This window comes from Phyllobates terribilis, unplaced genomic scaffold (assembly GCF_046119375.1).
Source record: "Phyllobates terribilis strain yellow unplaced genomic scaffold, ASM4611937v1 Scaffold_1__5_contigs__length_1240528914, whole genome shotgun sequence".
Taxonomy (NCBI): Eukaryota; Metazoa; Chordata; class Amphibia; order Anura; family Dendrobatidae; genus Phyllobates; species Phyllobates terribilis.
In genome coordinates, this window is record NW_027362761.1 from 382024293 (window position 1) to 382049144 (window position 24852).

Genomic DNA, 24852 nt, shown 5'->3' on the forward strand with positions numbered 1-24852 from the left:
CAATGACCCGGCTCCAGACCTACACCATCAGGTCCAAGAGCTAGCTAAGAGCGTTGCTGCGCTAACCCGAACTGTGCAGTCTTTACAGGCTTCCACCCCAGGGAAGATCCAGCTGACATCCGGACCGGAGGACATCCCGTGGCGTCGACCAAGGAGGACCCCACCGGCCAGAGGGAGACCCAGTGACCGATACAGCGAGGACGGACGACCCATCTGCCGCCGCTGCAATCAACCTGGACATATGGCAAGGTACTGTTCTTTAAACGGGCACAACCTGGGGTAGAGGGCCAACCCCCAGGAAAAAGATCACCAGGCCCATCGAACTGGCGCGACAGATATGTGGGAGGACGTCCAGTCTTGCCTGTGGTACTGGATGGCATTCCCATGAGTGCCCTACTGGACACCGGGTCACAGGTCACCACCATCCCGTACGTGCTCTTTAAGCAGTACTGGAATGACTCGGATATTACCCGCTACCCTGACGACGACTTGAGTATCATCGCCAGCAATGGCCAGCCCGTGCCACAGATCGGATTTAAAGAGGTGACCATCAAAATCGGTAGAGTCGAACTGGCAGCACAGGGACTGATCATTGTAGATATTGACAAACATGAGAGTCACCCAAAAATAACTCTAGGAACTAATGTAATTGAAAATTGTCTTGCAGAGGTGATTTTCCTTTTACAGCAGGTTGCCAAGAACGCCAGCTCCGGCGAGCAGCGGGTGCTCCAGAAAGAGATCCGGGCACTGATGCGACGGCAACAGGTGGAACTCTCCGGCGGTGAGATTGGTAGCGTAAGAATGTGTGACCCTTTTCCTATTGCCATGCCCCCAAAAAGTGAAATGATGATTTGGTGCCGGGCAGCTATTGGTCTGAGAGGTAGAGATTACCAGGCAATGGTAGAACCAGTTTACTCAGACAGTAGGCCCACCATCTTGACAGCACGGGGGGTGGTTAATGTACGCCATGGGAGGGTGCCCGTTCGCATAATCAATATCGGGAAGAGGGAAGTGTACCTGCCCCGGTATGCCACGCTAGCCAAATTATATACCATTAACCAAAATGCTATACAATCTGTGGAACCCTTGCCTCCATCTCACCCAGAGGAAGGTAACGGCTCTAAGAAAACAATGGAGGACTGGTGTCAGCAACTACATTTGGGTACTGACTCCACTCCCTCACATCAGAAACAGGGAGTCTATCGGGTGGTTCAAGAGTACGAGAGAGTGTTTAGTAAACACCCGTTAGACTTCGGGCGAGTCAAGGGGGTAGAACACCACATCCCCACGGGAGACCATCCTCCCATAAAAGAGAGGTATCGACCCGTACCCCCTGCACACTACCAACACGCCAAGGGGATGCTTAGAGACATGAAGGAGGCTGGGGTGATCAGGGATAGCTGTAGCCCCTGGGCAGCTCCACTAGTCTTAGTCAGAAAAAAAGACAACACCATGAGGATGTGTGTAGATTACCGGAAAATCAACCGTATCACACACAAGGATGCGTACCCCTTACCAAGGATAGAGGAGTCATTGGCTGCTTTAAGATCTGCTAACTTCTTCTCTACCTTGGATCTCACTAGCGGGTACTGGCAGGTTCCTGTAGCAGAGGCGGACCGGGAGAAGACCGCATTCACCACCCCGATGGGACTTAGCGAGTTCACCTGCATGCCGTTCGGACTCTGCAATGCACCAGGAACCTTCCAACGACTAATGGAGTGTTGTCTGGGCCACAGAAACTTCGAGACGGTCCTGTTGTACCTGGACGATGTCATCGTATATTCCAAGACGTATGAGGACCACCTGAAACACCTGGCGGAAGTGTTCGAAGCTCTGGCGAGTTACGGCCTAAAGGTGAAACCCTCCAAGTGTCACCTCCTGAAACCAAAGGTGCAGTACCTGGGACACGTGGTGAGCGCTGATGGAGTGGCTCCCGACCCTGATAAGATCACCGCAATTAAGGAATGGCCAAGCCCCTCCAGCGTAAAAGAAGTGCGGCAGTTCCTCGGGTTGGTAGGCTACTACCAAAGGTTTATTCCCGGTTTCACCAAAAAGGCAGCACCTATGCAGGACCTCCTGATAGGCCAGTCCCGGAAGGCCAAGAACCAGAAGCCGCCCTTCAAATGGGAGGAGCTGGAAGAAGAGTCCTTCCGCCAGCTGAAGATGGCCCTCACGGGGGACGAAATCCTGGCGTACCCGGATTATAGCCAGCCCTTTATCCTCTACACCGACGCCAGTAACATCGGGCTAGGAGCCGTACTGTCCCAGATCCAGCAGGGGAAGGAACGAGTAATCGCCTACGCCAGCCGAAAGCTGCGACCCACCGAAAGGAACCCCGAGAATTACAGCTCATTTAAGCTAGAGTTCCTGGCCGTAGTATGGGCAGTCACCGAGCGCTTTAAGCATTACCTCGCTTCTTCCCGGTTCACCGTGTACACGGATAACAACCCGTTGACACACCTGGACACGGCAAGACTCGGTGCCCTGGAGCAGAGGTGGATGGCCCGTCTGTCCAACTACGAGTTCACAATCAAATACCGGGCCGGACGCTCCAATACCAACGCGGACGCCCTGTCCAGGATGCCCAACCTGCCGGACGAAGGAGAAGATCCGGAGGGACTGGAAGAAGTTGAACTCCCTGCGTTCCACCGTCATGGGACTATCCAGTACTCCCACCGGGTAAGGAGTAAGCAGGCTGCTACGTTGAACCCCTTACCTCACTACAACTGGGCGGAAACGCAAGACAGCGACCCTGCCGTCCGACTGGTGAAGGAGATGCTGACTCGCCCGGAGGCTTGCCTTGAACCAGACGCTCCGGAGGAAGCCAAACAACTATGGGCAGAGAGGAGTCGACTGTTCCTTTACAAGGGGAAGTTGTGCCGCAGAATGGTTAACTCCCGGACGCATGAACTACTCTGGCAAGTAGTGGTGCCACGAAGAGACGCAGCCATGGTGATGGAGGCATACCACGACGGAGCTGGACACTTCGGGTGGAAGAAGCTGGAGTTCCTGCTGCGCGAGCGATTCCACTGGGTAGGCATGAGGGGAACCATTGAGAAGTGGTGCAGAGTCTGTGGCCCGTGCAACCTAAGAAGGAAGGACCGTGCCAGCCAAAAGACTCCCCTGCAGTCCATCGTCACCCGGCAGCCGTTGGAACTGGTAGCCTTGGATCATGTAAAACTGACCCTAAGCAGAAGTGGCTACGTCTACGCACTAACCATCGTGGATCACTACTCCCGGTTCTTGGTTGTCGTCCCCGTCAAGGACTTAACAGCTCGAACAGCAGCGAGAGCCTTCCAGCAGCATTTCTGCCGTCCACACGGGTACCCGGACCAAGTGTTGACAGACCAGGGACCTGCCTTTGAAGCGGAGGTCTTCCAAGAATTCTGCACTCTGTATGGCTGCCGGAAGATAAGGACGACACCCTATCATCCGCAAACTAATGGACTTTGTGAGAAAATGAACCAGGTGGTAATGGATCTTCTGAAAACGTTGCCCCTGGAAGAACGCAGTCTGTGGCCTGAGAAGCTGCCCGATCTGGTGGACCTATACAACCACATCCCGGTAGGTTCCACCAACTGTACCCCGGCTTACCTAATGAGGGCAAGACCTGGTAAGTTACCTGTTGACCTGGAAATGGGAGTCCTGACACCCGAGGACACTTCACCAGAAGCAGACTGGGACACAGAGAGGCAGCAGCAGTACCGGAGAGTACAGGAGAGCGTGGAGCGAAGTCTCTGTCAGGCTAGGGAAAGACAAGAGAAAACTTACAACCAGTATGCTCCCGCTGTTCCCCTGGTACCCGGAGAGCAGGTCTTGAAGAGGAAGAGACGGCTCCACAAGTTGGACGACCAGTGGGAGAAGGACCCGTACACCGTACTGCCCTCAAGCCACGAGAACCCGAAGGTTTGTACCATCAGTAAAGACGGAGGGGAAACTACAGCCATTGTATCCCGGGACCACCTGAAGAAGTGTCCCGAACAACTGAGGAACCCTGAAGAGGAACAAGAAGACCATCGACCCGTAGAGGAAAGGGAAGATATGGTTAGTACTGTGCTCGGGGACTTCCCTCGGTCTTGGACTCAAGTCGATGGTGCAGTTGTGGTACCCGTACTCACCTTCCTCCAACCAGCATCCCAAGCACCTACGGAGCAACAGGTAGAGCTGGAAGAACAGCCGGTCCAGGAGGCAGAAGACCCCACACCCGCAGACCAGGAGGATCAACCCTCTGCTTGCAGTGAGCCTGCCATATCCCTAGTGAGCCAAAGAGCCGGTAGACAGCTGCCCAGTTTACCCTTGACAGCTCCTACACCCTGTAGTTCAGGGCTAGACAGTCAGCTCCGTAGGTCCACTAGGGCCACTAGAGGCCAGTTACCCGCACGTTGGAGGATTTGAAATGTATAAGTTGTTTTATTTGTGGTTACCTGTTTTTCTTATTGCTTGTGTATAATGATGTGTTTCTAGTTGTTTATAGGAGTCTTTGGTGGATTTACCGGGAATCCTTGTACATAGTTGGAGCGTAACCCAGGACGGACTAAAGACTGTTAAGGACTCGGGGCAGGACAAACCCCTACCTGGTTACGTCTCCCTGTTTTGGTGAAATGGACACCTTGCTTTTCTTCAAAGACTGCACCCGGTTACGGACATGCCGTAACCATCCTTATATGTTTTTCTTATTGTATTATTATTGTTTTTACCTTGTTATGTTTTTCTAAAATATGTTTAGTCCCGGAGTACTAAATTTCACTAGGGGGGAATGTGGCACCCCAGGGGTCTGGTTTCCACAGTAACAAGCAATGTTATGTCTGAGAGCAGGTGGGAGGTCTCTTGGCCAGGGATCCTGTGCATGCCACACCTCCTGCCCAGTCTTGGGAGGGGAAGACCTTCCCCTATATAAACCCGGGGCTGAAGCAGGGTTAGTCAGTCAAGGAGAGTAGAGACAAGAAACAGTCACAGGAAGAAACAGCAGAAGCTCAGTGGGAGCAATACTACTACAAGTCAGGGGCTGGCAGCTGCAGAGCTCGCCCTGACTGAGAAGCTTTCTTACCGGACCCGGCGTCCGAGGCTGTGGGGACTAACTCTTACCCAGCAGCAGAAGCCGACCGGCAGGGGATTTCAGGTCCTCAGGCCCAGAAACCCGAAGGCACGGTCACACGCGTGGGACCAGCGCCGCCATCGTGGAGCGGAAGCCATTAGAAGGCCCCGAGTCACCGGCCATACGGGTGAGCACCACACGGTACACTCAGGGACGTGGGCTACTTATATCCGCTTCTAGCAAGGTAGCCAGAAGAGTACAGTCAGTTTGGGAGGCCTACAACTCCGCCTGGCCAGGGGAGATCCCATCTGCTCAAGGACTGACCAGGCCCCGTTCGCTAGCAAGTACTCCGGGAGGGTCTATCGTTGTTACCAGTAAAGACCCTGAATTACAACACACCGTCTCTGAGTGGTTCCTGCTACCCTTATCTTCCACGTCGGCTGCCCTGAGGCCATACCCCTCCCGTTGGGGGTTATACTATCACGCTGCACAATTCTACACCGGCCTCAGCGGTCTGCCCTGCAGCGGCAGCTCCATAGCTGCAAATCAACGGGTGGCGTAGTCGACACTCAAATAACATCTATCAAGACTGCCACACACTGAGTTGACTCCCTGGGCACGGACCGGGTCCCCGCCACTCGGAGACTACAACCCTCATCTGATCCGGTTCCGGGTAAGCACCCGTGCGCGAGACGCTGCGCGACACAGCAGGCCCAGGGGCGCGTCACATTTATCTGGTAAACATGTCTGTTGACATGTCTGATCACGGAACAGAAGTCAAAAGCCTTTTCCAGTCTCTATGTCGTAACTCTTGAGGTTTTCGTTGTAGCAGTTCGACAACCCTAAAATGCCTGACTATTTTTGTATGTAGACTATGGGCAGAAATAGCTGCTGATATTATTTTTACACACAGAATTCAGGTCTAAAGTTGACCCTCCGCACTTCTGCATCCTAAATCCACTTTGTTAAGTTGCATTTTACCAGTAGTCGTCATTGAATTTTGTGGGTCTGCGTTTTTCAACTGACGTTCATTTTAATTCTTCCTGGATTTTCTGTTGGCACCAATGATAGTTTTAGCTTTGATGCTGAGGTTTTGACTTGGACAACTGAGAATGGGTGAGTTTCTCTGCCGGTTTATCAAAGGTCTCATTTGCTTAGTTGGTGATTACATATATTCATATATCCATTGCAATCCAATAAATTGTATCTGTTTAGTCTGTGACCCTATTAACACTATAAATCTATATGGAATTCATTGACCGCCTGATGACGTTGGCCCAAAGTAGAATAATATGGATATAATATACAGTTTATGTATCTGAGTTAGCATATTGTGAGTGTACAAATGCTGAATAGGGGATATTTAGATAGAATGTAATAGGGTTTTTATGTTAGAACTTGCTGTAGAATAAAAAAAACATAGTGTCACTTAAATAATGCAGGAGAATGTGTTTTATGTGAGTCTTTTACCCTAAAATAATCTATTTTTCTCTAGTGTGAAGTACTTTAGCATCGGAGATTGCTGGTTTTTATAACAGTGCTACTTGAGTTTGTGAAAGCTAGACTCACTTAATAGGATTTCCACTTGTGCTCACACAATGGGCGACAGTCAGCCTTCCCTGTCTTGCTGTATAACAGACACCTTTGCATTTCAGGACTTCAGGAAAGCTAAATTACAAGTTCAGTTATACTGATTGTCATCCAACTTCCTAAAGCATATAGACACCTTACGTAGATTTTTTTTTTTTACTTAAAGGGAATCTGTCAGCAGGTTTTTGCTACCTGTGCAAAAATTGTAATTCTATAGTCTGTGTTGTACTGTTTATGCTGCCTGCAAAATGAGTTAACTGATAATCTCTCAGTGAGTTTGACTCTTCTTTCTTCTGAGTTTTGCTCAGCTAGTCTATGCCCACATGAAAGTTGATCTGAATTATGTGTTCATAAATCAACAGAGAGAAACTCAGCAGGATGATAAGGCTACATGTACATATCAGTATCACAAGTCCTACTGCTGTCTGTTTTTTTGTTTGTGTTTTTCGGACATTACTGACCGATAGCGTATCGTTGATCCATATACACATGAGTTTTAAAAATGGATGTTTCTCCAGTCCATGAGACTCTGAACATGTCCTATTCTCATCCATTGTGCCAATAAAGTCTATGGGGATCTGTGAGACACGGATGGAATTAGGAAGACAGACTTTGTTCTTCAGAGTTTCATTAGAGTTCCATTCCATTCATTTTTTAATTGATTTATTGCTAAAAGTCAATGGATAAAAAATAAGACAATTTACCTGCTTCAGAAAAAAAAACTAAAAAAAACTGAAGCAACTAGGATGACACCTGAGAAAAAAATATCTGCCCGTTTCTCACAGATCATAGAATCATAGACTGTTAGAGTTGGGACCTCCAGGGTCATCGCCTTCAACCCCCGGCTCAATGCAGGATTCACTAACCCATCTCAGAGAGATGGCTGTCCAGCCTCTGTTTGAAGACTTCCATTGAAGATGTGTGAATGTAGCCTAAACTCTGCCATCAGAACAGATCACTGATGAATTCTCAGTTAACTCGTTGTGCAGCGGGCCATATACAGTGTAAGAAAGAAGCTATAAAATGCAAACGGTGCAAAATTTTAAATTAAACCCAATTACAAAAGTGTTTTTTTCCCCCTAAAAATACACTCATTTAAGTAAAATTTTTGTTCCAAATGTATCTGTGTCCTTTAAAGAAGCATCCTCATTAATATTTTTTTTTCATTAATTGTCTGTATATGTGAATGGTGTGAGTGTATTAATATTCTCACCTACCGCTGCTCTCTCTGGGATCCAGCATCGTTCTTCTCCTCTTTTCAGTGACGTCACCGGAATTGCGACTAACTGGTTCGCTTTGTGCGGGAGCCGGAAGTCCCTTTTACAATGTTAGCCAATGAAGTCTTGATCTGAAGCTCCATAGACTTACACTGTAAAAGCCACTTCCAGGTCATGTACTGTGACCAGAGAGTCAGTCGGAGAGTCTGCAGAGCAGTGGCGTCACTGAGGAGAAGAACAGTGCTTGACACTGGAGACAGCAGCGATAGGTGAGTATATTAATACACTCATACTACATTACATGCACATACAGTGGGGAAAATAAGTATTTGACACACTGCTGATTTTGCAAGTTTTCCCACCTACAAAGAATGGAGAGATCTGTAATTTTTATCGTAGGTACACTTCAACTGTGTGAGAGACAGAATCTAGAAAAAAATCCAGAAAATTACATTGTATGAAATTAAATTGCATTTTATTGCATGAAATAAGTATTTGATCACCTACCAACCAGCAAGAATTCTGGCTCTCACAGACCTGTTAGTTTTTCTTTAAGAACCCCTCCTACTCTGCACTCATTACCTGTATTAATTGCATCTGCTTGAACTCGTAACCTGTATAAAAGACACCTGTCCACACAATCAATCACACTCCAACCTCTCCACCATGGCCAAGACCAAAGAACTATTTAAGGACACCAGGGACAAAATTTTACACCTGCACAAGGCTGTGATGGGCAACAGGACAATAGGCAAGCAGCTTGGTGAGAAGGCAACAACTGTTGGCACAATTATTCGAAAATGGAAGAAACACAAGAAGACTGTCAATCTTCCTCAGTCTGAGGTTCCATGCAAGATCTCGCCTCTTGGGGTAAAGATAATTCTGAGAAAGGTCAGAAATCAGCCCAGAACTACACGGGAGGACCTGGTCAATTATCTGAAGAGAGCTGGGACCACAGTCTCAAGCATTACCTTTAGTAACACACTACTCCGTCATGGATTAAAATCCTGCAGGGCACGCAAGGTCCCTCTGCTAACACCAGCACATGTCCAGGCCCTTTTGATGTTCGTCTATGACCATCTGGATGATCCAGAGGAGGCATGGGAGAAGGTCATGTGGTCAGATGAGACCAAAATAGAACTTTTTGGTAACAACTCCACTCGCCTTGTTAGGAGGAAGAAAAAGCATGAGTACAACCCCAAGAACGCCGTCCCAACCGTGAAGCATGGTGGGGGTAACATTATACTTTGGTTGTGCTTTTCTGCAAAATGGACAGGACGACTGCGCTATATTGAAGGGAGGATGGATGGGGTCATGTATCGCAAGATTTTGGCCAACCACCTCCTTCCCCCAGTAAGAGCATTGAAGATGGGTCATGGCTGGGTCTTCCAGCATAACAATATCCAAACAAAATACACACAACCATCGCAACTAAGGAGTGGCTCTGTAAGAAGCATTTCAAAGTCCTGGAGTAGCCTAGCCAGTCTCCAGACCTAAACCCAATAGAAAATCTTTGGAGGTAGCTGAAACTCAATGTTGCCCAGTGACAGCCTGGAAACCTGAAAGATCTGTATGGAGGAGTGGGTCAAAATCCCTGCTGCAGTGTGTGCAAACTTGTTCAAGAGCTACAGGAAACGTCTGACCTCTGTAATTGCAAACAAAGGTTTCTGTACCAAATATTAAGTTCTGTTTTCTATTGTATCAAATACTTATTTCATGCAGTAAAATGCAAATTAATAATGTAAAAATCATACAATGTGATTTTCTGGATTTTGTTTTGAGATTCTGTCTCTCACAGTTGAAGTGTACCTACGATAAAAATTTCAGACCTCTCCATTCTTTATAGGGGGAAAAACTTGCAAAATCGGCAGTGTATCAAATACTTATTTTCCCCACTGTATAGACAGATTCAATGAAGAACAATATTCATAGGAGGGGTTCTTTAAGCTGATTTAGAAATGGCTGGATAGGATTGTAAACTATTTCATACATAAGAATATCCCACAGGTTTATTCCATGAGAATTATTTTTATGGTATTGCTGAGAATGGATACAATTGTATGAAAATCTCAGCTGTGAAAAGAGTAATGTCTGTATGGTTAGAAGCCTTTAGAATAAAAATGTTTCCATTCACTAACATTTGTAAAAAAAATATTCCCACAGATGCTGTGAGATATTACCAGTATTCCATATTCCATAATTTTCTTCACTTTTTCAGGGAGTGTCCAAGCTGTAAAAGGGGAGGCCAGTGATGAAGATGAGGAGACAGAGTATTTTGATGCCATGGAGGACGCACCAGCCTTTATCACAGTAACAACTGACCCCAAACAGCACAGGTAACCTTAATACTTCTCTTGTAAAGCAGCCAATGGTTCATGGCCACATTTCAGAACATGGTGCAGTAGATTCTAAGAAAATCAACAGACTCAGCATTCATCATCTGCATGTTTTTGAGTCTGTGTATTTGAATAATTAATTGAAAGGGGGTGTGTTCAAAATAATAGCAGTGTGGAGTTCAATTAGTGAGGTCAATCATTCTGTGAAGAAACAGGTGTGAATCAGGTGGCCCTTATTTAAGGGTGAAGCCAGCACATGTTGTACATGCATTTCTTCTTGAAAGCCTGAGAAATATGGGTCGTTCGAGACATTGTTCAAAAGAACAGCGTACTTTGATTAAAAAGTTGATTGAAGAGGGTAAAACGCATAAAGAAGTGCAGACAATGATAGGCTGTTTAGCTAAAATGATTTCCAATGCTTTAAAATGGAAAGCAAAAGCAGAGAGACGTGGAAGAAAACGGAAGACTACCATTCGAATGGATCATAGTATTGCCAGAATGGCAAAGGCTCAGCCAATGATCTGCTCCAGAATGATCAAAGACAGTCTCAAGTTACCTGTGAGTACTGTGACAGTTTGAAGACGCCTGTGTGAAGCTAATCTCTTAGGAAGAAGTCTCCGCAAAGTCCCACTGTTAAAAAAAAAAAGACATGTACTGAAGGGGATACAATTTGTCAAAGAACACATCAACTGGCCTAAAGAGAAATGGAGAAACATTTTGTGGACTGATAAAAGTAAAATTGTTCTTTTTGGGTCCATGGGCCTCTGACAGTTCGTCAGACGACCCCCAAACTCTGCATTCAAACAACAGTACACTCTGAAGACAGTGAAGCATGGTGGTGCAAGCATCATGATATGGGCATGTTTCTCTTACTATTGTGCTGGACCTATTTGCCGCATACCAGGGATCATGGACCAGTTTGCATATATTAAAATACTTGAAGAGGTCATGTTGCCTTATGGTGAAGAGGATCTGCCCTTGAAATGAGTGTTTCAACAAGACAACGACCCTAAACATTCCAGTAAACGAGCAAAATCTTGGTTCCAGTCCAACAAAATTGAGGTTATGGAGTGGCCAGCTCAATCCCCAGACCTTAATCCGATAGAACACTTGTGGGGTGACATCAGAAATGCAGTTTCTGAGGTAAAGCCAACAAATACCAAAAAATTGTGAGATTTAATCAAAGCATCCTGAGCTGGAATAACAGTTGACAGGTCCCAGAAGTTGGTTGACTCTATGCAACATAGATGTGAATCAGTTCTAAAAAACTGTGGGTATACAACTAAATATTAGGTTAGTGATTCACAGGAATGCTAAATACTCAAAGAAAAGAGTACATATTGTGAGTTTGTAAAAACAAATGCAGACACTGCTATTTTTTACGACAGCCCAATGTTTATATTTTGTTATTTTCTGTAAAGTAGTTAAAAATTATATATGTTATTGATTTGTTTTACTCACTTATATAGCACCACTAATTCCACAACGCTTTACAGACAATATCATCCCTGTCACCATTGGGGCTCACAATCTAGATTCCCTATCAGTATGTCTTTGGAGTGTGGGAGGAAACCGGAGAACCCGGAGGAAACCCACGCAAACACGGGGAGAACATACAAACTCCTTGCAGATGCTGTCTCATATACAGTACAGACCAAAAGTTTGGACACACCTTCTCATTTAAAGATTTTTCTGTATTTTCATGACTATGAAAATTGTACATTCACACTGAAGGCATCAAAACTATGAATTAACACATGTGGAATTATATACTTAACAAAAAAGTGTGAAACAACTGAAAATATGTCTTATATTCTAGGTTCTTCAAAGTAGACACCTTTTGCTTTGATGCCTGCTTTGCACACTCTTGGCATTCTCTTGATGAGCTTCAAGAGGTAGTCACCGGAAATGGTTTCCACTTCACAGGTGTGCCCTGTCAGGTTTAATAAGTGGGATTTCTTGCCTTATAAATGGGGTTGGGACCATCAGTTGTGTTGTGCAGAAGTCAGGTGGATGCACAGCTGATACTCCTACTGAATAGACTGTTAGAATTTGTATTATGGCAAGAAAAAAGCAGCTAAGTAAAGAAAAAGGAGTGGTCATCATTACTTTAAGAAATGAAGGTCAGTCAGTCTGAAAAATTGGGCAAACCTTGAATGTGTCCCCAAGTGCAGTTGCAAAAACCATCAAGCACTACAAAGAAACTGGCTCACATGAGGACTGCCCCAGGAAAGGAAGAACAAGAGTCACCTCTGCTTCTGAGGATACGTTTATCCGAGTCACCAGCCTCAGAAATCGCAGGTTAACAGCCGCTCAGATTAGAGCCAAGGTCAATGCCACACACAGTTTTAGCAGCAGACACATCTCTACAACAACTGTTAAGAGGAGACTTTGTGCAGCAGGCCTTCATAGTAAAATAGCTGCTAGGAAACCACTAGGGACAGGCAACAAGCAGAAGAGACTTGTTTGGGCTAAAGAACACAAGGAATGGACATTAGACCAGTGGAAATCTGTGCTATGGTCTGATGAGTCCAAATTTGAGATCTTTGGTTCCAACCGCCGTGTCTTTGTGTGACGCAGAAAAGGTGAACGGATGGACTCTACATGCCTGGTTCCCACCATGAAGCATGGAGGAGGAGGTGTGATGGTGTGGGGGTGCTTTGCTGGTGACACTGTTGGGGATTTATTTAAAATTGAAGGCATAGTGAACCAGCATGGCTACCACAGCATCTTGCAGCGGCATGCTATTCCACCCGGTTTGCGTTTAGTTGGACCATCATTTTATTTTTCAACAGGACATTGACCCTAAACACACCTCTAGGCTGTGTAAGGGCTATTTGACCAAGAAGGAGAGTGATGGGGTGCTACGCCAGATGACCTGGCCTCCACAGTCACCAGACCTGAACCCAATCGAGATGGTTTGGGGTGAGCTGGAAGGCAAAAGGGCCAACAAGTACTAAGCATCTCTGGGAACTCCTTCAAGATTGTTGGAAGACCATTTCTGGTGACTACCTCTTGAAGCTCATCAAGAGTGTGCAAAGCAGTCATCAAAGCAAAAGGTGGCTACTTTGAAGAACCTAGAATATAAGACATATTTTTAGTTGTTTCACACTTTTTTGTTAAGTATATAATTCCACATGTGTTAATTCATAGTTTTGATGCCTTCAATGTGAATGTACAATTTTCAAAGTCATGAAAATACAGAAAAATCTTTAAATGAGAAGGTGTGTCCAAACTTTTGGTCTATATATATATATATATATCTATCTATCTCTTGTTTTCAGCACTTTATCATTAGGAAATGGGTGCAATAGAACTGGATATTTGAGTATTTCAATATTGCTAATATATAAGGAGAAAGCCTACCACAATAATATAAGCTTGTGATTGAGATCTGACTTCTTGATTTTGAAAGTACCTGTATTTTACAAAAATTTTTTTTAAATTAATTGGAAATAAAAATTATTTAATTTTAATGATTGTGTTTATATCTTCCTTTGAAACTGGGCTGATTTAGCTTTAATGCGTATGTAGTTTACTGAGCACAATCCTGCTGACAGGTGCGCTTTAAGGCTGTGTGTCCACTATGCGTTTTTTAAGGGTTTCCGCAACTGCAATTCCGCCGCAGAAATGCTTAAAAAACGCATGGTAGAAGGCCTGCCATGTTCCCCAATAATAATCCGCTTGTGCTGTGCACATGCTGCGGAAATTTCCGCTGCGGATTATCATTGCGGAAAAATACGCAGCACTACCAATTATTTTGCGTAAGTGCGGCGTTTTTACTGCCATTGACTTGCATTGAATCGCTTAATATCCGCATGACTACATGTGCACATGCGGATATTAAGCGATTCAATGTGCGGATGGTACCCGGGTCTGGAGAAGAGGAGACTCTCATCCAGACCTGGGTACCATAGTACCTGTAAAAAAAAAAAAAGAATTTAAAATAAAAAAAACATTATACTAACCTTTTGATGGCCCCCGGTCTCCTGTACAGTGCGTCCAGGCTCCCCGATGGCTCGCAATGGTGTAAAAGGACCCTCCATGACTTCATTCAGTGATGTGACAGGTCACGCGCCCGCTGACGTCGGCGGTCGCGTAACCTGTCACATGACTAAATGACGTCATGGAGGGTCCTTTTACACCACCAGGGAAACCGGAGAAGGAGACCGGGGACCATCAGAAGATGAGTACAATGTTTTTTTTAATTTTTTACCATTGTTATTCTTTTTTTTTAACTAACTTGGTCACACTACATAAAATACGTGCCGGTTGCATGGGTTTATATAGTGTGACCAAGTTGTCAAGCATTTTCCAAGTGATGCTAAAATCGCTTGGAAAGCGCTTGACAACCCGCATGTGAAATCGCATGTGCAAAACGCGTGACAAACGCTTCTACCTGGCGGGAAAAACTCATGTACAATCCACATGTACAATCCGCATGCATTTTTTCTGCCAGGGAGATGCAGAAACGCTCAGGAAAAATCCGAAGCATTTCTGCATCGTGGGCACATAGCCTAACTCACGTTTTTGAACACACTGCTATTATTTTGAACACTACTGTATGCAGGTCAAGACTTAAAGAGGACCTGCCACCAGGTCAATATTGGCCAGTTTTTGCTCTTATCTTATTCTTGATGCTCCCCAAGGTATGTCTGGCTTTTTTTTATCTACCATTCAACTCCAGAGATATAAACCATTTTAGTGCTAATTTTTATGGTCTTCACCAAGGAGACATGGCTTACAGGATCCTCTGGGGACAGGTCTTTAGGCTGCTCTGCAGAAGTACTCTGCGAGCATTGCCCCCTGGTAATGGTCATAAAAATAAGCACGGAATAAAAAGGCCCATATCTCTGGAACCGTATGGCAGATATAAAAAAAACTTACTTGGGGGAACAGTGGGAATAAAATAAAAGCAATGACTGGTCACTATTGACTTGGTGACAGGTCCTCCTTAAGGAATTCATTACTACTTTATGGCTGATCCCAGATTATTTGTTAGTGGTTGAGCAGAGAAGAAAAAGTCAGATGTGTGATGTGATTGTACTCGCACGTCACAGGACGCTGCTGTCATTGTACTGTTCCCTTGATCTGATTCTTCTGTTTTTTTCCTACAATATTGCCTGGAGAGCTATTTTTTAGATATGATAAAATATCCAGCCAGGGAATTTCTGGACAGCGTCTGCTCGCTTGTCATGATGGCTTTCTGTCTGGATGCCTGCAGATGTCTGACATTGATATGCCGCACTCCCAGAATTCCTCACTTCTATGTATAAACCAGGGATGGGCAATGTTCACAACTCCAAGACTCAGAGGCTGAAAGTTCTCAACCCGCCTGTAATCTAACCACATGAGAACATTTATGAGCAGATTGTGTTTTCTGTTTCAGTGCCACATGCTCTAAAGCTTATTTCATTCATTTATCATAATATATCATTATTACATTGTGTAATTTAGTACAATTAATCTTACAGTATACCAATATTTTGGCCATATTTAGGTGAAATACTATAGGCAAGTACTTCCGGGCGGTGGCCGCCGCCGACATCGATAACAACTGATCGGCTGGGGTGCCTTGTGTCGGACCCCGACCAATCAGACATTGATGACATATTCTAAGTATAGGCCATCAGTGTAAAAGTAGTGGACAACCTCTTTAAGTGTAAATCTCAAAGACATTTACTTATGTAGTGTACATGTGGGTCACCTGCTGATTTTCCACTGCACCTATTTATTTCTCTGAACAAAAAAAAATTGCACTATGGGCCCCATTCTAGAGATATATACCTTGTACATCTATTGGACATTTATAGCATATCTCAAATGTTACAAGTAGGAGAATCGCTTTAAAAGTAATCTGTCAGCAGGCTTTCACAACCCAAACTATTTATATGTGCTTGTAGCGCTTTCAAAGAGAAGTGCATTTTACATGGCCAGACCTTTCCTCCATTCTGAAGAAATCAAAGTTTGAATTGACATGTAAATGGCTATGGTAGATCTGAAGCCTTGATAATCCAGCTCTATACCCCGACTAGTGCTGCCTCCTCCTGCTTGACTGACGGCTCCTTTGTCTGAAGACCCTTGCAATATAAAGGTTGTCAGTCAAGCTGGAGGAGACTGTACTGGGTGGGGAGGTAATAGAGCTGGAGTGACAGAGGCTTCAGATCTACAGCCTCATTTGTATAACAATTCAGACTCTGATTTCTCAATAACGGTGTAATGGACTTGCCATGTAAAGGTATTGCTGGACTAATCTCTGAAAGGGCGACATGTTCATCTAAATCAGGGATGTCAAACTCAAATACTCAGAAGTTCAAAATTAAGAACTTAGACAAAGTCACGGGCCAACCTTGATATTTATTTAAAAAAATGTCTACAATTGAGGAAGTTTTTTCATATCATCAAATATAACGATGAACCTTTTATTAAGGGAACAAACTTAAAGGGTTTGTCCGACAAACAATTTTAATTAATAGATCTCAGAATAAAATAAACCCATAATCACAAATGGGGCATACTGGAATAATATAATGTTATGTAAGAGCAGTAAAAAGCATATGGGTCAATGGCCTAATTTAAATATGTAATAACAAAGGATAAAAAACCTTGAATTAATAAATAATACAGGTAATGAAGTATGATGCCAACAAGTGCCCCCCAAACACAGTATGATACCCCCACAGTGAATTCCTCCACACGCTCGGTATGATGACCCTACTGTACCTCCCCTCAACCCTCCCGGCAAAGTATGGTGACCCCAACACAGTATGATGCCCCAACTGTGATCTCCACTCTACATGCAGTATAATGGAACCACATAGTCCTCCATATAGTATAAAGGACCTCTCCTAGTCCTCCATACAGTATAATGGACCCACATAGTCCTCTTTACAGGATAATGGGCCCACATTAAAAATATTTATTAGCCACCTATCCTCATGTGCTGAAGCTCTGCACTGCTTGGCACAGCAGGCGCAAAATAGTGACGTCATTCCTCCTGCTGGGCTGAGACTTGAGATGCAAAGGGAGAATGATGGGGGAAGGAGTAGACAGCTCCCTCTTTCATCATTGCTTGCAACTGTATCGGTATCCAGGATGCCGATACAGTTGAGAGTGTGATGCCGGGATGTGCAGACGTCGCGGGCCAAATATAATTTCCCTGAGGGCCAGAGTTTAACATGTGTGATCTAAATATATTGGGGTGTGAAATCCTGCTTACAGATTCCCTTTAAAGGGCATCTGTCAGTAGGATCAAGCCTACTTGGACATGTAGGTCATAGGAAGCTGAATAAAATGAAACCTTTATATCTGCGATCTGATGTTTTATTACAGAGAAATCCAAGTTTTTCTTATATGTAAATGAGCTGTTCAGGACTATGGGCCGGACACAGATCTGCATGAGAATCTGCCTCCTTAGATTATTATAAATGAAAGGAGGAGTTACCAGTGTGATGTGTAATGGCCGCTCACTGCTCTCCTGATCTCACTGCAGAGCTGTGTGTGATTATAACTGACACATCTACAGGTTCCTCTCAGCTTACATCTCATATGCAGACAGGGTTGTAATATTACGGCAATACAGCAGAGCTGTGAGAGCTGCAGCTGCTAACATGTTTCATACCTGGCACTTGATAAAGCAGAACAAATACAACGCAAAACGCACGTCGGGCTCCTTCCTTTCCATCCACATCCTTCTAGCCTGGTCTGCGCTTGTGGTAAGAATCCACCCTATCAATCTTGTCTGACCCTGGCATTTCATCCCCTCGCACACAATACCCATTTATGATTATTGGCCACTTGGCACATTATATATATTTATGGACATCTATCAGAAGGGAGTTTTATCCATTTAGGATTACTGCCATTGGGCAAATTATAATATAATTAGGGTCAGGCCACTAAAAGGGTGGACTGTTACCTTTTATATCAGCATGTGCTAATTATTTGTAATTGGGCACTTATGACTTTTGATTAGACTTCTTTTTGCCTGTCTTATATTACCATTGTGTATAAGTGTGTCTGATTCAAATTAAAATACTTTTTGCATTTTTGAAATCAACATTTCTCCAGTCTTCTCCTTTCTTTCTACTGTATTCTATGGAGTTGGTGCTGTGTGGGGTAAGTCACGTTAACCATCTGGTGTAGCGATTCATCCCTTTCGTTTTAGCATGTACCTGGCAATTTTTGTATGAGGGTTGTAATATTGCGGCAATACAGCAGAGCTGTGAGAGCTGCAGCTGCTAACATGTTTGTTATGAGCCAAAGTTCAATTCTACTGTTCTGTGTTAGTTACATAGTCTTTAACAGCTCATTTACATATAAGAAAACCATGGATTTCTCAGGAATAAGACATCGGATATCAGATATCATGATAACACTTTAGTCAGCTTCCTATGACCTGCATGCCTATATAGATGGATTAGGAGGGTTGGTCCTTCTGACAGATCTCCTTTAAGTGACCATCTTCCAAGATTACAAACAACCTGCGCTACTTATGATAAACCTGACTTGTTCATATTTCCCGTGTAAATGATAAATCTTTTGTCTTGTAATGAAGCTGCAGATCAGGCAGATGTTTCTAGACTAGACTGTAATTTTTTGTTTTAAATATTTTCATTAATTTTTATACCTATTTACAAAAATAACAAACAATATCAGGTATTATATTTCAGATCAACATAACAATAAACATTGTAACAATAACCTGAGGGAGAGAAAGGGAGGGATAGGTAGGGTAGAAAATTTAAGCTGGATAATACTTTATTTAAAAGGGAATGGGTAGGAGGGGTAGGAAAAAGAAACAATAGGCCCAATGTTAAACCATGGAGCAGCTCTCATCTGCGATTATTTTCTCATGTCGATCCGACATGCGAAAACAATCGCAGCATGCTGCAAATGATTGCGAGAATTGGATCGCACGCACCCATACAAGTCTTTGGGTGCGTGTGAAATATTGCACTGCACTCTGATGTCATTCCTGCAGATGCTGGCAATGGAAGAGATGGAGAAATTACTTTGCAAAAGTTTGGGCACCCTTGGAGATTTGTGTGCTCAGATAATTTTGACCAAGGTTTCAGACCTTAATTAGCCAGTTATGGCTTGTTCACTATCATCGTTATAAAAGGCTAGGTGATACAAATTTCTCAACTTTATAAAAACCCAGCCTCCTCTAACCTTGTGCCAAAAAAGAGCAGCCATGGGTTCTTCTAAGCAGCTGCCTAGCACTCTGAAATTGAAAATGATGGAGGATCACAAAGCAGGAGAAGGCTGTAAGAAGATAGCAAAGCGTTTTCAAGTTGCCCTTTCCTCAGTTCGAAATGTAATTAAGAAATGGCAGTTAACAGGAACAGTGGAGGTCAAAAGAAGGTCTGGAAGACCAAGCAAAATTTCAGTGACAGCTGCTCATAGGATTGCTAGAGAGGCAAATCATAACCCCCACTTGACTGCAAAAGAACTTCAGAAAGATTTAGCAGACTCTGGAGTTGTGGTACATTGTTCTACTATTCAGAGACACCTGCACAAATATGGCCTTCATAGAAGAGTCATCAGAAAAAAACCTCTCCTGCGTCCTCACCATAAAATTCAGCGTCAGAAGTCTGTAAAAAAAACATCTAAACAAGCCTGATGCACTTTGAAAACAAGTCCTGTGGACTAATAAGATTAAAATAGAGCTCTTTGGCCACAATGATCAAAGGTATGTTTGGAGAAAAAAGAGCACAGAATTTCAGGAAAAGAACATCTGTCCAACTATTAAGCATGCTGGTGGATCAATCATGCTTTGGGGTTGTGTTGCAGCCAATGGCACAGGAAACGTTTCACAGGTAGAGTGAAGAATGGATTCAATGAAAAATTCTTGATGCAAACATAACATCATCTGTAAAATAGCTGAAGTTGAAAGAGGATGGTTTCTACAAATGTATAATGATCCTAAACACATGTCAAAATCCACAATAGACTACCTCAAAAGGCACAAGCTGAAGGTTTTATAATGGCCCTAACAGTCCCCTGATCTGAACATCATTGAAAATCTGTGTCTGGACCTCAAAATAGCATTGCATACAAGACAACCCAGGAATCTCACAGAACTGGAAGAATATTCCAAGGAAGAATGGATGAAAATCCTTCAGACAAAAATTGAAAGACTCTTGGCTGGCTATTAAAAGCATTTACAAACTGTGATACTTACAAAAGGGGGTGCTACTAGGTACTAACCATGCAGGGTGCCTAAACCTTTGCATCCACCCATTTTTCTTTTTGTAATTTTTAAAAAGTAAAATATGAAAATATATTTTTTTAGTTTTGCCAAAAATACAAAGGAAATGTGTCATCTTTAACTTCAGGCATTTTAGAGATCATTTCATCATATACATATATATATATATATATATATATATATATATATATATATATATAATATATATATATATATAATACACACATATATATATATATATATATATATATATATATATATATATATATATATATATATATGTATTTTATTTCTTTTATAAGTTGTGTGTTACAGTAATGTATTTGTATGTGTATTGGTAGGCGATCTGGCAGCAATCTGAGCAGTGCAAGTGGAGGCCACCCTGATGATTGGCATCTAGAAGACAATGTAAGTATATTACTTATCAAAAAAATTATGGAGAGTTTACAGAACGTAAATTTATGGTGAGCTAGCTTTAGAAAACCAGAACAGCAAGTTCTACCACACTGAAGTACGGTTCTGATGTAAACCAATGCTTGACCCATTTATGGATCCTACTCAAATTATCCATTTTAATGTATCCGGGATCATTATCACATTTTTTCAAACATTTATGTTACTGTCTGTGGAGTGCGAAACAGTTACCAGATGGCACTAACGCTGCTTCTCTCTATGCGGACATAAATCATATGAGACAGACAACATGATCAACCATCAACAATTTATCCCCCAGCCACATAAGTGACATGGCAGCTCCTTTACAGATTAGGTTACTTGCATTTCTTGTTGAGAATTGCAGAATCCACCAAAAATCTAAGTCTAGTAAACCATGAAAAAAAAATATTCAATTAATTTAGACCAAAATCGGACTTTCTACTGCTTAAGCAGAATTACACACATATATATATATAAGGTGAAATAGAAACAATTCCATCTAGGTCAACCTTTCCTGATAAATTACACTGAGTGCACAATTATTAGGTGATTTGTATCTTTTATGATTAGTTTTAGTATTGAACTCCAGTGCTGTTGGTCAATCTAAAAAAAAGGTTCAGAAATCTGAACATATAAGAAAGTAAGAGTGAGGTTTTGTCTTTCTTAGAAGCTGAATTATTAGGCAATCAAATGAAAAACATACATTTTCCCATCTCAGTTGTTTATTTTCATGTGTTAAAGTGAGAATATTAACCGAACAATTCAAAATGGAGAAAAATACATTTCTGAAATTTAAAATATCAGTGACCAATATAGACGCCCTTCTTTTCAATAATAGTCATAAGCTCCATCCATGGAGTCTTTCAGTTTCTTAATTTGTTGACGATCAGCTTTTTGGGCAATTACAACCACATCCTCCCAGACACTGTTCAGAGGGGTGTACTGTTTTCCTTCACTGTTCTCCCATTTATGAAGGGCCCACAAGTTCTCAATATGGTTTATATCAGATGAGGAAGGGGCCATGTCTTTATTCTTTTATCTTTGAAGAGAACCTGTCAGCACAGTTTTGTAATGTAATGTAAAGACATGGCTGTAATGGCGCTGTAATACTGATTACATTGATACCTTTGGTGAAGAAATCCACTTTGCGGTTCTTTTTTAATCTCCATTTGAAGTTTCTGCTAATTAGATTTCGATGCACGGGGGCCGGACTGTACACTGGCTCTTCTCCTCCTGTCTGTGATTCTCCGGTCGCTCCGCTGCCTCCGGTCTGTGAATGAGTTGCCTCCTTTGTTTGAAATCTCAGTAGTGACCTGTCATTCAAAGACCGGGTTCAGCCTTCCTTACCTCGGCCATGTCTCTGAGCACTGAACACCTTGTACTTCTGGGCCTCCAGGGAGGTTGCAGTTCTGGAATAACAGCACTGGAGGATAATGGCTTCATGGTGGCTTTACATTCGATTCTTCTCAAACCTTTGGCAGTTCATGTCTTTTCTTTCTCAACACTTTTGTTGCGACTCTGTTGACTATTTTTAACAAAACATTTGATGGTTCTTTGATCACGCCCCAATATCTTAGCAATTTCAAGTCTGTAAGACTTGTAACCATTTTTGACTTTTCATAGTCAGTAAATCTCTTTTTTGGCCCATTTTGCCTTAGGAAAATAAGCTGCTTAATAATTCTGCACACCTTGATAAAGGGTGTTGTATTCTTAGACCTCACCCTCCATCACTACACAAATACACATCACCTGATCTGCTTCATCCAATAAGCATTCACCGGGTATACAACTTGGAGGTGGAAAATCTGCATAAAATTGATGATATGGTCAAAATACTCACTAATAATTATGCATAAGTGTACATTGCATACAATGAACTGTATCACTGGGTAATGTCTCTGTTTTCCATCTCTTGCCTAGGTATTCCATAGCTCACATGAAAGCAGCTACTATGACTCTAAACGCAAAGATCTCTTACCTAAAAAAAGGAGAAGGACTCGAATTCCAGATAAACCAAACTACAGCCTTAATCTCTGGAGCATAATGAAGAACTGCATAGGAAAAGAGCTGTCCAAGATCCCCATGCCTGTAAGTGAGGTGCCACGTCTGCTTATACATAGACACATGAAAGGAAGAACGGCACTCCTTGTTGATTATGGTGCATGAATAGGGTCCCAGTCCGTCTAATACAATAATTCAGTAGAATCCTGCACTTATTTAAAGATTTTTATTGCAATTAAAGTGCAGTGTATAGATAATTTTATGACATTTCGGTCTCAATGACCTTGTTCAGATTATACACTAGAGATTTAGTTAATTTCATATGTGTACATGAATTACGAGAAAAGATTTCTGCTTATCAGAACTCAAAGAACAGCTCCTCTAGAATCCTAGGTTCAGGGGTAATGTAATTGGCACAATGGCGGCATGTGTTGTAGGATAGGCAAATAACAGCCTATTTATTCCCCGTGGACCCGGATATGGGTTAGGTGTATAGGCGAATACGACCTCTATCACCGTGTCTGCAAGCCTGCCTGCACTGCACTACAGGTCGTATTCACCTATACACCTAATCCATATCCGGGTCCACGGGGAATAAATAGGCTGTTATTTGCCTATCCTACAACACATGCCGCCATTGTGCCAATTACATTACCCCTGAACCTAGGATTCTAGAGGCCCTGTTCTTTGAGTTCTGATAAGCTGGATTCTTTTCTAATTTTTCATGTACACATATGAAATTAACTAAATCTCCTGTGTATAATCTGAATAAGGTCATTGAGATCGAAATGTCATAAAATTATCTGTACACTGCACTTTATTTGCAATAAAGATCTTTAAATGAGTGCCCGTATTCTACTGAATTATTAAAATAGACACATTTATTCCAGATTCCATACGTGTTTACTAATCTACAAGTGGACTTAGGCTATGTGCCCACAATGCAGAAATGCTGCAGATTTTTTCCGCTTCTCCCTGGCAGGAAAACCACATGCGGATTTTACATGCGTTTTTCCTGCCAGGTAGAAGCGTTTGTCAAGCGTTTTTGCATGCATTTCTGCATGCGGGTTATCAAGCGCTTTTCCAGGCGATAGCATCACTTGGAAAGTGCTTGACAACTTGGTCACACTATATAAATCCATGCAACTAACATGGATTTATATAGTGTGACCAAGTTAATAGTTTAAAAAAAAAAGAATAAGAATGGTGAAAATTAAAAATATAAAGATTATACTTACCTTCTCCGCTCCGTCCGGTCTCCCTGGTGTCTCGCGGTGGTGTGAAGGACCTGCGATGACGTCATTGAGTCATGTGACAGGTCACGCGACTGCCGATGTCAGCGGTCGCGTGACCTGTCACATGACTCATTGACGTCATGTCAGGTCCTCACACCACCGCGAGCCGCCCAACACACCGCACGCATCGCTGAGGAGGCCGGGGGCCATCGGAAGGTAAGTATAATCTTTATTTTTTATTTTAAATTCTTTTTTTTACAGTTTCTATGGTACCTGGCTCTGGAGGAGAGTCTCCTCTTCTCCAGACCCGGGTACCATCCGCACATTGAATCGCTTCATATCCGCATGTGCACATGTAGTGATGCGGATATGAAGCGTTTCAATGCAAGTCAATGGCGGCGATTACGCTGCGTGTCCACAAAATTAATGGACATGCTGCGTATTTTTCCGCAATGATAATCCGCAGCGGAAATTTCTGCAGCATGTGCATAGCACATGCAGATAATCATTGGGGACCATGGGGCACATATTACAAAGCGTTTTTTAAGCATTTTCGCTGCGGAAATTCAAAAACGCTTGAAAAATACATAGTGGGCACACAGCCTTAGTCATTCTTTATCAAATTACAGGTATTGTATTAATATTCATAAAATAATACTCTGATAATTTCCAAGTCCTTGTGGTCATATTGCAACTAAACTAAAACTTGAAACTAAAAAGTTGGCTAAGGTGATTTTACATGGGGCATCCGATAAAGAGACTTGTAACACAGGGTTTAACTACTTCTTTT

At 43.0% G+C, this 24852-nt stretch overlaps 1 protein-coding gene across 4 annotated transcripts in view; it reads left to right on the plus strand.

Annotated features, from left to right (window-relative positions):
• Window positions 1-24852, plus strand: part of OSBP2 (oxysterol binding protein 2) — a 413576-nt gene that overhangs the window by 214425 nt on the left and 174299 nt on the right. For all 4 annotated transcript variants that reach the window (XM_073676416.1, XM_073676415.1, XM_073676418.1 and 1 more), the window contains 3 exons: window positions 10061-10178; window positions 20733-20799; window positions 22747-22914. In XM_073676416.1, the coding sequence (XP_073532517.1) occupies window positions 10061-10178; window positions 20733-20799; window positions 22747-22914 (353 nt within the window). The remainder of the gene's footprint in view (window positions 1-10060; window positions 10179-20732; window positions 20800-22746; window positions 22915-24852) is intronic.